Source organism: Bos grunniens, chromosome 16 (genome assembly GCF_055505025.1).
Source record: "Bos grunniens cultivar Pamir isolate PY7600 chromosome 16, Bosgru_T2T1.0, whole genome shotgun sequence".
NCBI lineage: Eukaryota > Metazoa > Chordata > Mammalia > Artiodactyla > Bovidae > Bos > Bos grunniens.
In genome coordinates, this window is record NC_141180.1 from 16,467,383 (window position 1) to 16,483,832 (window position 16,450).

A 16,450-nucleotide genomic window follows, 5' to 3' on the forward strand; every position below is an offset into this window, starting at 1 on the left:
TTGCTCCCTAATTTGGAAATCACAGGGGGGAAAGAAACAAACAAACAAAAAAACAGAACTAAGAAGGAAGGAAGATATACTGGCTTCATTAAAGGATGCCAACACAGATAAAGGGTTTACAACCTACCTGGAAAGTACCTATTTCTTTATCAACGGCAGCTTTTGAGACTCTTTTGAAGCACTGGGGTTTTTAATGATTTCTGAGGGCAATCATTCCCTCAGCAATTTTGATGTCATCTTATCCATGATTCTAATATCAAAAATACGCGTTTGAGTGGTTGTGATTAAATTCTATTACTAGGTCTTCTAACAATATAAAGGTCAGGTGTGCAAAAATCAGGAAAATTAGATTAGGAAAAACTAATTTTCACCACAACTTAGGTAAACAGAATATTCTTGATTTTTAATTTTCCACCAGGTTAATGTCCTTGTTTCAGTTTATAAGGCAAGGCCTTCCATGGAAGAATTTATTTACTCACTTGGGAATCTGGTTATCTGCCATTTCACAGCTCATAGAAAGAATGAGTAGAATAGCCTAAATACATAAAATTTTTCTTAGTCTTGTTGGCAAGTGGGGGAAGGAAATATCTACTTATTTGATTAAAAGGAACAACTTTCCTTACAATGTATTTTCCTTTGGGACAGACTTATAGAATCGCATTTATCAAAGAAAGCCTGCTCTGAACACTTCCTTTTCTAAATCATAGTTTAAATACAGGACTGAATACAATACAGAGAATCCAAACACTGTTTCTTTGCACTTGAAATATATACAGATTTGTTTTTATGATATGCCCTAAACACCTTAATAAAACCCAACTCTGAACATTTCTCTTTACACCAAAGGTCAGTTTGTTCAAAACATCACAAATATTAGAATTTCTTTTTTTTCCCATTGAGATAGCTTACTCTGAAATAGGTTAAAAAGAAACAACCAAACTGTTCTCTTCTAAAGTCTCGGTGAGATTCTTGATCTTACAGGGACATCCCAAATGGTAATACTTACAGATCCTGTTCTACTTTCTTGTCTAAAGCGTATTCCAAATCAGTAACAAGCATTTTCTGGTACAGGTCCTGCAGAGCCTGCCTGGATGTCCAGACTTCGGCTGGACCCAGCTTAGAATCTGAGTGACAAAACAAAAACAGTAGATAGATAAACAGATAGTTAAGGCCATTATGCCACACCAACAATTCCTTCACTCTCCATTCACCAAAGCAAAAACCCGCTTTAAATACATATCACAGACTGCTCCAAAAGTTTTATACTACTACATTTCAGATGAAACTTTCCACCTTTTGGCTAATGACTGAATCTTTCAAAATGCTTCTGTATTTGTCTTTTAGTTTTGAAATAACACCATGAAATGAAAAAGGCTTAAAAAAGAGAGAGAGAATGGTTCACCCTTTGATTTTGGTATGGATATTTATATATTTACACCATAGGAAGTCATATGCCTCATAAGAAGTCACCCCATTTGAAACGGTGGACTGCCAAGTTATCTGTTTACTCTTACATTAATAACTATCTCTTTGTTCAAAGAAGCTTTTCTTCTTTTGAATCAATCTCACAATTGCCCTTACAGAAGCCTCCTGTCAGCTCACAATCCAGCAGTTGTTTGAGCATTCTGCTATTACTCCTACTTTCCTATATATGTCAAGCCAATAAAGTCATCGGTAGGCTGCTTGTCAAGACACTTTTGTGAGCAATGCATACTTGCTACTTAATGTCAATGAGCAGACAAGTGATTAAACTGCTCAAGAGGCCAAATGAGAGACTGGGTGCAAGATGAGAGCAGGAAGTCAGGCCACGACTACATGTAATACCAAACTGGGGCTGTATTGTCAGCCAGAGTCCTACAAGGCACATTAGCCTTTCCTATTACTAGGCTTGTGAGTGCAACAACTGATAGTGAGCTGCCTCAATAGAAGAACTTAATAATGGACTTTTCAATTATATATTTCTGACTGCTAGTTAGCCTGACTGGTTGCATTTCAAGGTTTTGCAACGGCATAGTCTTCACTCCTCTGTAGGTTTGCTATTAGTATCTACAGGCACCATAATCTTATTCTGCACACAGAATCTCCCAGATATTAGACTTAATCCTCACGAGAGTTTGCTAGAAACTAAAATATAGGGTCTATTTTTTGGTATCAGGTTCTTGGCCCTTTATTAAGCTTTTAATGACTAAATAAATAGATATATAGATTTATTCAACCCTGCTTCAACTCATCGGCTGCAGGGAAAGGATTTTAAGGTATCATTAACTCTGACCAATCAGAGAGACTAGCATTTGAATGAGAAGACTTAATATCTTAGGGACAAGTCAGTCACCTTCTGGGTACAACAGATGTACCCTACAAAAGTCAAACCCTAAGCCTTCTTACTGAGGGTGTTCAAGAGTTAAGAAAATGTTAACAGTGTTCTTGCCTAGAGAATCCCAGGGACGGCGGAGCCTGGTGGGCTGCCATCTATGGGGTCGCACAGAGTCAGACACAACTGAAGCGACTTAGCAGCAGCAGCAGCAGCAGCAAAAGGTATATAGACTGCCTGAGACTGCTCCATATACAACTTTTATTGCACAATGCAGATTACAATGCCAACACAAAGAGGCATAACAGAGCAGAGCGCAGAGCTGATCCTGGTAGCCACAGTATGGAGGATAATGACAGCTACATTAATAACAGGAAGAACTGTAAACTAAGAAAAAGTGATTCGGGCTTTTCTTCCCCTTGAACAAGATGACAGTGAGATTACTCAAATTCTTAGAATATTAGCCTGCAACTCTGGAAATTGAGAAAAACACATCCAAATAGCCCATTTCCTCTTGGTTGTAAATTTTAGCAGGTATGCGGTTTACAACAAGTTTTACCCTCGTTGTGGGTTTCACTGCAGAACTAAAATCTTCAAAAATTAGAATGAGATCCACTAGCACCTGTATTTTTAAAAACATCTCAGCAGTCACACGGAAAGCATGCTGCTGCTGTGCAAACATTTCAGCACAGTTACACAGAGAGCATGCTGCTGTTGTGCAAACATTTCAGCACAGTTACACAGAAAGCATGCTGCTGCTGTGCTGTAAGAGAGCGTTTTAACCGCTACATGGTCGCCGCCATGTGTTTCCTAATTTTGAGTTCAAGTCATTTGCTCCTTTTTGCAGCTAAGTCCAATTATTCTTTCAAAAACACCTTGGCTATTATAGAAAACAAAAAGGTAAGAGAGAAAAGAAAAGTGGCAAGGTAGCTCAACTTAAAGGACTTTCAATTTGCGAGAGTTTTCCTGAAAATATTTTTCTCTGAAGGCTTATTTACTATTTAGGTTTGGGGAATTATAAACAGGAAGATATAAACCTAATGTCGGTACTTGTGTTTATATGGTAGATGAATCATTTTTTCTGTATCTCTTAAATCGCTATAGTATGTCAAATTTAAATGATTATATGCATTAAACTAGGCAATATTCAAGTCAGTGTAGCACAGATTATAAAAAATTTTGATGAGCCATCTAGGTAAAAATTCAAAGTATAAAAACAATAAATATTTAAAAAACCTTTTGGCAACCAGGACAATACCACAAGTAGTATAATAAGATGACACACTTCTCTTAATTTAACAGTATAAAATAAGTTGTGAAAAACAAATGAGTCAGACAGTACCTGTCATGTCAGCCTTCAGGACTTCTGCCTGCCTAAAAAAGGGAAAAAGAACATCAATTAGAAACAAACTAGGCCTACCCAACGTAAGTAACACTAAAAGTTAAGTAAAATTGTATGACAAGAATGCAAATTAAAAAAAAAGAATGTATAGCAGCTCTATTTGTGGCACTGCAAACAGTGACCCTGCTTTAACATCCAGAATAGTAAGATCTTAGCAAACGGATGTCATTGCTTAGACGTTCACAGGGTCATCATGAACTCTTCTACCAAGTAGGGTTCACTTTCTTACTGTTTACTCCCAAATCTAATACATTTAAAGATAACATTTAAGTGACATTTATTAAATTAAAATTTTTCTGTCAATGAGGCCAGGAAATTCTGTGTTTCTCAATTCACTAGCCACTTTAACTATTTTAAATCTCCATCCTCCTCAAGCTGATTTCTGCCCTCTTCCCGAGTCTCAATTCTTTTCAGCAAAGGACAGTTCCATACCTCAGGGAAAACAACGCCCTTACTAAATAAAGGCTTACTATATTCACAGAACCCTCTTCTTTCTTACTCTTGTTAAAACACTAGAGGAAGCGTATATCTTGTTTAAGACCAGTAATTCCACTTAGGTATGCTCTTTCTAGTCTTTGTAAAAACTTCTGATTCTTTAATGACCACCTCCCCCCTCTTTCAACAATTTAAAAACTTCCCTCTGTTGGATGCTTCTCACAGAATATTTAAACATGCCCTACACTTTCACAGACTTTAAAATCTTCTATCCCATATTCTCCTCTAACCGCTGCTTCTTTTCTCTCTTCCCAAATTCTTCAAGAATTGACTGTATTCAAGAAACAAACTCATGATCCACCTCCACCCTCATCTCCGGTTTCTCTTTCTAGAGTTTTGTACATTACTAAATGCATCATGGCTTCCCAGTTGTGAAAAGCAGACACCTGGAAGTCATCCACGACAACATTCTCTCAAATCCCGGATAACCTATCAATGCCAAAGAATTCTACCTACTAAATACATCCTGAATCTGTAATTCTCCCTTTACTTCTTTTTCAGTCACTATCATTCAAGTTATAACCATCCATTGCCTGGACTATTGCAAAGCCACCACATTTTTTTCTCCACTTCACTCTTGTCTCCTTTCATTCTGCTTGCTCTATTGCTATCAGAGGGATCTTTAAAACATGCAAATCTGACCTCATCAACTGCCCTCTTAAAATCTTTTAATGACATCCCACTGCTTTTAGGGTGAAAATCAAGATCTTTAGTAAAGTGGTCTACAAAGCCCTGTGCACTCTGAAGAGAGCCTCTGTACTCTACTTCTATCATCATTCTGTTCTCTCCTTGATCCTTTTGCTCCAGTCCCTGGACTTCTTTCTAGATTCCCCAATGTGTTTGGCTCCCTTCACACTCAAAGCCTTTGTAAAGAAGAGTCCCTTTGCTAGAAATACCTCTTCCCCACTTTGTCTACTTAATTACTCATCCTTTGTCTCAGTCAGACATTACTTCTCAAGGAAGCTTTACTAAAACCCTACATGTGTGTGTGTGTGTGTGTGTTAGTCACTCAGTCATGTCCGACTCTTTGTGACCTCATGGACTGTAGCCTGCCAGGCTCCTCTGTCCAAGGAATTCTCCAGGCAAGAATATTGGAGTGGGGTGTCATTCCTTTCTCCAGGGGAGCTTTTCAAACTAGGGATTGAACCTGGGCCTCCTGCATTGCAGGAAGATTCTTTACCATCTGAGCCACCAGGGAAGCCCTTGAACCCTACATACATGAAAGATATTCTTGTTTTATGTTCTTAAAGCACTTGTATTTTTTCTTCATAGTACACATCACAGATTTTAATGCACACCATCACAACTCCTATCCCTACACAGTCGGCATTCAACAAATATTTTTTAAGTGAAGAAAGAAAACAGGCTAAATTACAGTCATATACTATAAAAAGGTAAGAATATAAAGTTAAGAGATTTCCATGTTTAAAAACAAAATCTGACATAAAAGCTAGAGAACAGAGACTCTAAAATTTTTACTGTAAATTTTTATTATTTAATATCAACTGTGAATTTTAGTTTCATCAAAATATAACATTAATCTTTTTTCTTAGCTTTTAAAAAGTTTTTAAAAATTAAGCTTTCAAATATAACAGAAGCATAATAGGATCCTACAAAAACCACAAGCCACATAAGAACTATCACTATAAATGAACAATATCAAATACGCAGCTATGAAGTGAAGTGAAGTCACTCAGTCGCGTCTGACTCTCTGCGATCCTGTGGACTGTAGCCCACCAGGCTCCTCCGTCCATGGGATTCTCCAGGCAAGAAGACTGGAGTGGGTTGCCATTTCCTTCTCCAGGGGATCTTCCCGACCCAGGGATAGAACCCAGGTCTCCCGCATTGCAGGCAGACGTTTTAACCTCTGAGCCACCAGGGAATACCAATACACAGCTATACTAATCCTAAAAGATAACATCACATCAAATTCCATTATCCATTCAGCATAGTTTTACTGTTTGCTTTGAGTGCTAAACTTTTGCCATTAAAAAAACAAAACAAAACTTCACACAGTAGTTGATTTATGTCCTTAAAACCTAAGATCATATTTAGAAATACCTCACCTCTTAACCTACCAGTGTCACACCCTCCTGCCCTCACCCGAACCTAATTAGAGTACTAAAACTTATGAACCTGAGACAACCAGCCCTACTTGTGCATCTTCATTGGATTCAGTAACCTTTCACTCTGAGTAGCCAAGTTACTAAGGATATATTTTACAATGTATCCATATCTTGGAGATCTGACCAGTCCATCCTAAAGGAGATCAGTCCTGGGTGTTCATTGGTAGGACTGATTTTTGAAGCTGAAACTCCAATATTTGGCCACCTGATGCAAAGAGCTGACTCATTTGAAAAGACCCTGATGCTGGGAAAGATTGAGGGCAGGAGGACAAGGGGATGACAGAGGATGAGATGGTTGGATGTCATCACCAACTCGACAGACATGGGTTTGGGTAGACTCCAGGAGTTGGTGACGGACAGGGAGGCCTGGCGTGCTGTGGTTCATGGGGTCACAAAGAATCGGACATGACTGAGTGACTGAACTGAACTGAATCCGTATCTTACCTAAAAACACATACTCTAGTATATACAAGATACACTGAGAACCATGTGTTTATAGATTGTTTTCTCATTCCGAACAAGATTTGCTCGTAAAGATGAACAAATACCATTTTGGTATCCTAAGATCTGCCTAATGAGGATACCAATTTCCAGTCAAATGAAGATTATATTGAGCATATAACAGGAACTATTTCCAAATAATCTGCTTCTCTGATAGGCCATCAGGAAGAAAAAAACTATAATTCTAACAGATTCTGGAACAGGCTTCCACTGATAAAGATCAAAATTTCACTATATATTTTTATATACCATTTTTATATAACCTGTCCAAGAAATATAAAACTAAAAATCTAAACACAAACAAAACTGCAAAAATGTCATAAAAACTATCTGACGTGAATGTCCAAGCATTTTGAAATTTCAAGAGTTTTGATACCTCAAGAATGACTAGGGAAGAGATGCTCACCTTTGAGCACAGTTCTCTCCTAGGTTCTGAAAGAGACACGTGTTAATAACTCTGATCAACTGAAATGGTAAAGAGAGTTAAACAGAAAATAAAACCATGGGAGACAGCCACTATTATTCCCATCCCATAAACAAGGAAACTGAAACTCTGAAATGTGGAAATAATCTGTCCATTATCACAAAACAACTAGGTACAATTAAGTACGAACTTAGTTCTTTCTGACTCTGAAGTTCAAGTTATTTTTTTTCAAGTTGGAGTTAAAAATTCTATGACATAAAAAGCTAACACAGACTTAAACTAGGTTCAGTTTCGTGCTCTGTTGATTAAACCTTAACATTTAAGTCAACTAGTCTAAATTGAAGATCAGTTCACAAAAAATGAAAAACAAACCAAAAAAAAGATCAGTTCATATTAGGAAATAAATACCTGAGATTTCTACCAGAAAGACCACAAGAAGTAAAATTCATATTCTTGTGCAGTGGTCAGACCGTGGGTAAAATTTCCTCTTTCACAATGGATCAACTTTTGTAAATACATTTTATTGGAACAGTCTTGCCTAGTCATTTAGGTATCATCTATGGTTGCTTTCTGCTACAAGAGCAGAGGTGAGTAGTTAAGATAAAGACTACATGTCTCATCAAGCCTAAAACAGTTACTATCGGCCCCTTCACAGAAAAGGTTTGGCTCTCCTGCTCCAGGGAGTATTTGATCAAAAACAAGAAGTCGATATGTATAAATCCCCAAACCAAACAGTTTTCCCATGAGGAATCATCAATAATAGTCTCCTCAGAATAAAGATTTTTATTTGTTGACATCATAATGTCACAAAGAAGACTGTTTGAAAATAAGTTTTTTTAGATGGGGTATAATATATAAGAAATCAACAGATATGTGATCTTAAACCAACTGCTTTCACAAAGATTAGCACAAAATTGGCTACTTGATTATTTTACTTTTTTTATAAAGAGAAAATATTGTACCTCAACGACCTATTGGTTTTGTTAAAGATCAGTATTATGAAAGATTAATACTACAATGCTTATATAAAGAGATATAAAATGCTTATATAAATGCTTATATAAACTAGTTTTCAAAAATTTCCTCTTGGCTTCTAGAAGGTGTGGCCACATGAATTCTTTTTTATTCTTACTTTAAGCCGAAGGAATTAACAAAAAGAATGAACGAAGAATCCGAGAATTAAAATCATCATGCCTTCAATAATAAAACAGCATTATTTAAAATATAAAGCTTTCAAAATACTAAATATATTGTCTGTTTGTAAATAATAAAAATTAAGCACCTCTATCAAACAAGAGAAAAGAAAAAGCCATTTAAAGGCTGAACAAAATCTGAAACATTCAGTGATAACCAAATATGTTTAAAGCCAAGCATCTGAAACAATACTCTTGGAGATGGGTGAGCATCAAGATCTATAAATACATTTAACACATTCTAATGCACTAGGTACACTAAAACAGCTAGCACTATATTTAGCGCTTATTATTGCCACATTATTCTAAAGTAAGGGTTTGCCATAAAGTAATCATTTAACCCTCACTATGTACTATTATTGCTCCCACTTTATAGCTGAAGAAACATAAGAAGATAGAGGTTAAGTAACATGCCCAAGGTCATCAAGTTAGCAAGTAGCAGAGGTAGCATTTCAACACACTGATTCCAGAGGCTAACTCCTAACCACTGCATCACAGTTCCTCTCTTATACAAGACTGTAAAGGGGGGGAAGAGGGGAAAGGAATGTTTGATAATAAAAGCCCAAGGAACTGGGGCTTTCAAAAATTAAACATTTTACAGTAATTTTTTTTATAATGTCACTAGAGGAAAAAACTAGTTAATGGTAATCTTCTTTAACAAATAGCTTGATTATACATACCACTGATACAACAATGCAAGGTAATGAATACAGAATAATCTCTCAAAATCACACATTATATTCATGGCTTAAAAATATACAAGGTATTTCCAAGTAAGGGGCAAATACAGTGGAGGATTCCTTTTACCTGGACCAACCCCCTTCCATCTATGAGAAGAACACAGGAATATATAAGCCAATGTCCTCTGATCTCACAGTTGAGGAGAGGTGAATTAGTCTCTTGTTTTGGGAGGCAACACTATTTTTTTTTTTTTTTGAAATTTAATAAAAGCCACAGCACGTCTTATTTCAAGATAATTTACTTATTTCCATAAAGTACTAAGGAGTATTCAGGATATGAGTAGCCATCAGTTATGACCATAAACATAATGACCTGATGATAATTATTTGTGTTAAATAACAGGTCAGAGAGTAGACACTAGAAGGCGAGTATGTGCTTACAAACGCAGATGCGCGCGTGCACACACACACACACACACATTCCTGAGACCTTTAAGGTAACATCAAATCTCACGGACATTCCTGAGATCTTTAAGGTAATACCAAGTCTCACGGTATTCAGTTCATTTCAGTTGCTCAGTCGTGTCCGACTCTTTTCGACCCCATGAATCGCAGCACGCCAGGCCTCCCTGTCCATCATCAACTTCCGGAGTTCACTCAAACTCATGTCCATCGAGTCGGTGATGCCATCCAGCCATCTCATCCTCTGTCGTCCCCTTCTCCTGCCCCCAATTCCTCCCAGCATCAGGGTCTGTTCCAGTGAGTCAACTCTTTGCATGAGGTGGCCAAAGTACTGGAGTTTCAGCTTTAGCATCAGAAAAAAATAAATCGTGCTGCTCTACTGTTGAATTTCACATTGAAAAATAACATCTAGGGAAATGCTGCTCCTAAAGGAGCTTCTCAGTAAGAGATAATAAAAATACTAACTTGCTTTCTCTCTCTATGGCACTTCACAGTCTGGCACAAATTTTCAAATCTCCTGACACTCCACTGCTCTGTATTACAACATTCATTCAATAATCTATATGATTTGAACATGTGTACCTAGTTTTATAAAGGGCCAATTCTGGTTTAGGAATCTCAAAGCTTGAGAAGGAATTACTCTTCCAGGCAGAGAAAATATCACAAAAGAAAAACAAAGCTAAGCCAGTGAAGGAGGGAGACTGATGCATCAAATGCAGGGTGGGAAGCTACAGATGAGCTGGAGAATCTCAGCAGACTGCAGACTGTGAGGCCGTGCATGACATGTTAAGGAGCTCAGGTTCTGTCTTTTAACTACTAGGAAATCTATGCTGGGTTTTAAGGAGGGGTACAGCATTGTCAGAATTGCCTTTTTAAATGATTACAACAAGATGCATGGAAGATGGGGTTTAAAAGGGCAAGACTGGAGGTAAGGAAGTGAAGGAAATGAATGGATGGAAATGGAGGCATGAATGGATGGAAACACCTAGATTCAAGAAATACTTGGAAGTAAAATCAGCAAAAGATAAAGCAGAGGAAACCATCTAAAATCATTCTCAATTTCTTGCCTTGCACATCTGGGTATGTGACTAAGTAGGGGTGAGCAAGCAGACACTTAAGAAGAGATGAGTGTCAAGCACAGGGGAGACATCAAGACGATGGACACAATGCTGGAGTGATCAGCACACAGATGGCAGTTGCAACCACGGGAGTAACTGTAATTGCCCAGAAAGGCAGAAGGGTGGTGCAAGCTCCCTATCTTCATTCTTAAAAGGCAGATAAAAGAATGAAGAACACCAAGAAGAAACTCACAGGCACATGAGGGCAAAAGAAGAGGATAAACAGGAAGGGTAGTCAACAATATCACAGGCAGTAGATAAGTACTCTAAGGACTGGAGGGTGTGTTGGATTTAGTGTAATAAGTGTTAATGACTGCCTTGTCAGAGAAAGAAACAGTGTCAAATTGTAGGGAGAATGAGGAACAAATAAGAGGGAAACGTTTCAGTCAACTCTTAAGACACTGGGCTGTGAAGAGAAAGAAAAGGGGGCCGTGGGTAAAAGTTTCTTATTTTCCGATGGGAGAAACTTGAGCATGTTTAGAATAAAGAAAAGAAGCTAGTGGGAATGAACAGGTGGAAGATATAGGAAAGAACAAGAGTGACACAGCATGCTTCTGGAAGAGATGGAAAGACATGAAGCAAGACTGGCTTTCAAGAGGATGAAATTGAAGGAAAGTCGTGTTAGAAAGAACTGTGCTAGGAAAATCTGGGAGTAGGGCAGGGTGGAAAGATGTCCAGAGAATTCACTGCTACATTGCCTCAAATTCAGAGATAAAGCAGGAGATCAAATCAGTGTCTAAAAGTAAGAGGGAGATTAACTGAGGAGAATGGTGAACCTATGGGATAATAACAAAATGAAAGGCAAAAGAACTGAGAAAAAGTGATGAGTACAGTACGGATCACACACAACGAAAAAACGTGAGAAGACGTATTCAGGACTATATCCCCAGCACTCAGAATAATGCCTGGTATGTCACAGCTGTTCACTAAAATTTTGTTGAATTAATGAATGGTAAAATGTGTATCATACTACGGCAACTTTATGTAACACAAAATGATACAGAAGAAAAAAGACTTAGGTCTGAATCTGGGTTTATATTAATAGTGTTACCTTGGAGTTTCTTTTTAAGAGACCTCATCTTCCTCATCTATAAAGCAGGGATACAAGCTCCCTTTCAGAGTTGCTATCAGGAATAAACAAAACAGGTAAGTCCCATAAAAGAACATAGGTGATAAGTCCAAGTTGTTGCTGTTGAGTCATTAAGTCCTGTCTGACTCTTTGCGACCCCATGGACTGCAGCATGCCAGGCTTCCCTGCCCTTCACTATCGCCTGGAGTTCGCTCAAATTCATGTCCACTGAGATAACTCCAAGAGAGAGGGTTAACCTGTGACATGAACACTTCAGTGACCACCAAATTACTTTTGTTAACTGGGTCACTGACATAGGATCCTTTCTGAAGCAACATACTAGGTTGAAGACGGCAATGTTCCAAGGTGGAGGTAAAAAATCCTGGGTCATCTATCACCACATAATGCTAAGTAACAAAAGAGAACCTGAATGTTGTAATGACCACATTATAGTATGTACAGAAAATAAAAACAAGAGAGTAATATGTAAAAATTGCAAAGGGCTTACATTATTGCATTTTTTGTTTCTCCTCAAACATGTTTTGATTATATAAAACTTAAAGAAATACAGTTTAAAGTTGGATCGTGAACACATTTTTCTCCTCTCCAAACATTAGTTTTGATCACACAGCTTAGACAAACAGTTAAAAACTAGACATGACAGCACATCAAGCAAAGTGTGAATTACAGAATGCCATCTAAGCTCATCTCCTAGGAATTAATCAATGGCTTAAATAATAATACAGTTGATCATTTACTATTTGCCAGGTGCTGTTTATGTGCTACAATATATTATTAAACCTTTAATTCTCACAAGAAATCTATCAGGTAAGTAACAATACTATTCCCATTCTTCTGATGAGGAAAAAGTTAAATAACCTGCCCCAAATCACACAACTGGGAAGTGGCAGTTTGGGTTCCACCCTGCAGTCTGGTCCAGAGCTCATAAGCGTTACACAACAAAGCAAGGCGTCTGGAATGGCCTGGCTCTAGGTGCCTCTGTCATGGTATCCACTTGTAGGGACAACCAGCACTTCACATTTAAAAGTCTCATCTCTGACCCCAAGCACCTTCACACTATCATTTAAACTGATACAAGTTACTGTGAGAAGAGTTACCAGCTCACTGTGTGGCTGAGAGGGCTTCTCTTGCACATCACCATATACCTATTTCTACAGGCATCTAGAAGGCCTGACTGTATGCAGGCTAACACACAGAAGCAAGAAATGAGGCTCCCTGTATTCAAATGAACTGCTATATATGCAATTCAAAACAGGAATTTTTATTCTAAAGGATAGTCCCCCACAAGATAAATCACATACCCCTCTGCTTGCCATAAACATTCAGAGACCATGTATGCAAACATAAAATTTACATTTATGTTACTAAATGTTTAAAAATTTTCTTTGGACTGTAAGATATAAATGCTCATGACAAAGTAAACACACAAGGTTCTTATGAGGCTGCGTAAGTTAAAACAAAAAACCCTTAGCATTCCCTCCCCCATCCCGGCCAATAGCAAATGCTTCAGAAAGCTTCTAATTCTTCTACTAGTGTTCATAGTATGTGAATACGTTAACACATCTCTAAAAGGAATACAAACATGTATAAATCCCTTGTAATTTTTATCCTACCTAATATTACTTGATTTCAGATGCTCCTCTGATTTCAAGTTTCCGGTCCTCATCTGGGACTTAAATGAAACGTTTTCTCCCACAATGACTATCTGCAAGAACATCCAATTTCTCATAAGGTAGAATGGTTTAAGACATTCTAGATAGAGGAGAGGAGGAAAATATGAGTTAACCCACAATAACAGAGAACCCTCTTGAAGAAAGTTAAATTATTTTCTCTTTAAAATGATCAATGTCAAAGGCAAAAGGAAAGATATCATGGCTTTTTTCCTTTTTATATTTAGTTTCTGAGACTACACATTTTAAAATTCTGTTTTGTATATATCTAAAATTCTAGTCTGGTATCCAACTGTTATTCTAATCTCCCTGCCTGAAAGCTGAGTGATCACTAAAGGACAAACAGGTATCAGTTACCCAGAAGGGTTCTTGTGGTACCAAGGTTCAGGAGCAGATGGCTGGTCCAAACTGGACTACGTATGGAAGGAAAACCATGTAAAGCAATTAAACCACAATTACAGAAGGTACAAAAAAAGCTTACATTCTGAGACCAGCTAAAAGGTAGGTATTTAGATTTTCAGTTACTCAATGAACAACATATGCATGCTAAGTTGCTTTAGTCATGTCTGACTCTTTGCGACCCTATGGACTTGTGACCCACCAAGCTCCTCTGTCCATGGGATTCACCAGGCAATAATATTGGTTGCCATGCCCTTCTTCAAGGGATCTTCCCAACCCAGGGATTGAACCTGTGTCTCTTAGGTCTCCTGCACTGGCAGATAGGTTCTTTACCACTAGCGGCACCTATGAAGTCCTAATGAATAATAATTTGGTTATTTCTCTATACTAAACAATGTTAAGGACTAGGTAGACAATGATAAACAAAACATTATAGCTCCTGCTGCTGCTAAGTCGCTTCAGTCATGTCTGACTCTGTGCGACCTCATGGACTGCAGCCTACCAGGCTTCTCCATCCATGGGATTCTCCAGGCAAGAACACTGGAGTGGGTTGCCATTTCCTTCTCCAATGCATGAAAGTGGAAGTGAAAGTGAAGTCGCTCAGTCATTTCTGACTCTTAGCGACCCCATGGACTGCAGCCTACCAGGCTCCTCCATCCATGGGATTTCCCGGGCAACAGTACTGGAGTGGGGTGCGATTTAAATTCTAATGTGGAGACAGCCCAACAGGAAAGAGGAAGCAGTAGAAGGTAGTGGTTAAAGGCATGGGCTTGGATATCGCACTGTACTCAGTGGCATGCTGGGAATAACTCAAGCCACTTGCACAATTTCTTTCAGACACCAATTTAACTTAAAGATGTGGGCAAAATAAATTGAGTAATTATTATTAAATACTAATAACTGCTTACATTTAAAATTATTACGTGGCAGATTCTATACTAAATGCTTTACACACTGATCTCACAGAATGGGAAAATAAAATGTCATAGTTAAGTATCATATTCAGACTGCCTGGGTTCAAACCTCACTCTGCTATTTACTAGCTGTGTAACTTTAGGAAAATTACTTCTCTATGCCCTAATTTTATCAGCAGTAAGGAGATAATAAAAGTACCCACTTCACTGAGCTGTTTTGAGGATTAAATGAGGTAACAAAAATAAAACCTCTAGGATTGTTCCTTGTTATATAAGCCCTCAAAAACTGTTATTATTGTCATTATATCATTATAGGTATTATTACTCTTCCCAACAATCCTAAGACGTAAATGCTATTATTATTCTCATTTTAAAATTAGGAAACTGAAGCTAAGAATGCACATTAATTGATTCTAGAATAGAAGACATATTCATAATTTTAAACAATAAAACATCAATATTAAGAGAAATCTCAAACATGCAGGAGGTCTATGTAGACTCTGGCTCCATACTTCCAAAACATGTATTTAATCACCTGTGACTTTAATTGTACTTTAGTGGAAAAGACTAGGAGAAAACACCTCATGACAAAACCCAAGTTCATTGGTACAGCATGTTAAGTCCTATAGCTTCCAACTATATATGTTAGGACCCAATAAAACCAAAATTACTTTTAGTTCTCTGCTATTTTGCCCCACTGCATCTTGATTCATGCTTTCACTCAACCTGAAATGCCTTTCCCCTTCCTTCTTTGTCTGGTTAATCCCTTTTTGTATTTTAAGACTCAGCAACTCCTGTAAGAGGGACTTGGCTTGGCCAAGCATTCCCAATGAATCTTAATGCCCACTTCTATAACAGCACTCACAGCACTATGATGAAGTTATTCATTCACACATTTCCTGCACTAGAGATTATTTATTCTATTGGATGATGTAGGCCAGGATGGTGGTTTTCAACACTACTGGATTCAACGCTTAAGAAAAAAGACATTCTTTGCAACAATGCTTTTATCTTCCTGAAATAAAATACAAGATGATATACACTACTTAACACATTAAAATGAATAACTAAATGCCTTCTACAAGGAAAAATGAAAAGAAAGAAATTTTTAATAAAACTAGTATCACAATATACAAATGGTCAAGATATCAATGCTTGTACATAACACGTGGCTTGTGGTATCTCAGTCTCCCAGACCAGAGACTGAAGCCGGGTCGATGGCAGTGAAAGTGCCAAGTCTTAATCACTGGACCACGAGGGAGTTCCTATATACACTTTTAAGAGAAGGGTAACAGAACTCCAAAGACAGGAAAATGAAAGTAAAAATCTGAGTAGACATTAGAATTAAAATGAGTTTCAGTGTAAGTAACAGCAAATCCAATTTACTGGAAATGCTAAGAGAAAAATAACCTGACATGGGGACAGCGTGACAATACAAAGTATAAAGAGCTGACCTGAAGAAAATAAGGGTGTGACTATACCCCTTGATAGGTAAGCAGGAAACTAATATTATGTTGGAAAAAGAAATAGTAAACAGTCCCTTATATGATGTAAAACACCATATAAATTTAGGTTAGGGAAAAGTAAAGTACAACTTCCCAATTTGGAGTATAACATGGGATATGGACACCTTAATTAACTCAGCCAGCAACAATATTAAGATAC

At 37.6% G+C, this 16,450-nt stretch overlaps 1 protein-coding gene across 24 annotated transcripts in view; it reads right to left on the reverse strand.

Annotated features, from left to right (window-relative positions):
* SMG7 (SMG7 nonsense mediated mRNA decay factor) overlaps window positions 1-16,450 on the reverse strand; it is an 86,262-nt gene that overhangs the window by 37,185 nt on the left and 32,627 nt on the right. For 10 of the 24 annotated variants that reach the window (XM_086343445.1, XM_086343438.1, XM_086343442.1 and 7 more), the window contains exons 2-4: window positions 13,416-13,554; window positions 3,654-3,685; window positions 1,007-1,124 (exon numbers count right to left, since the gene is read on the reverse strand). In XM_086343445.1, coding sequence (XP_086199571.1) covers window positions 1,007-1,124; window positions 3,654-3,685; window positions 13,416-13,531 — 266 coding nt within the window. In that variant the 5' untranslated portion in view covers window positions 13,532-13,554. Of the gene's footprint in view, window positions 1-1,006; window positions 1,125-3,653; window positions 3,686-13,415; window positions 13,555-16,450 lie in introns of those variants that run through there. The other 14 variants (XM_086343447.1, XM_086343443.1, XM_086343444.1 and 11 more) reach the window with 2 other exon arrangements.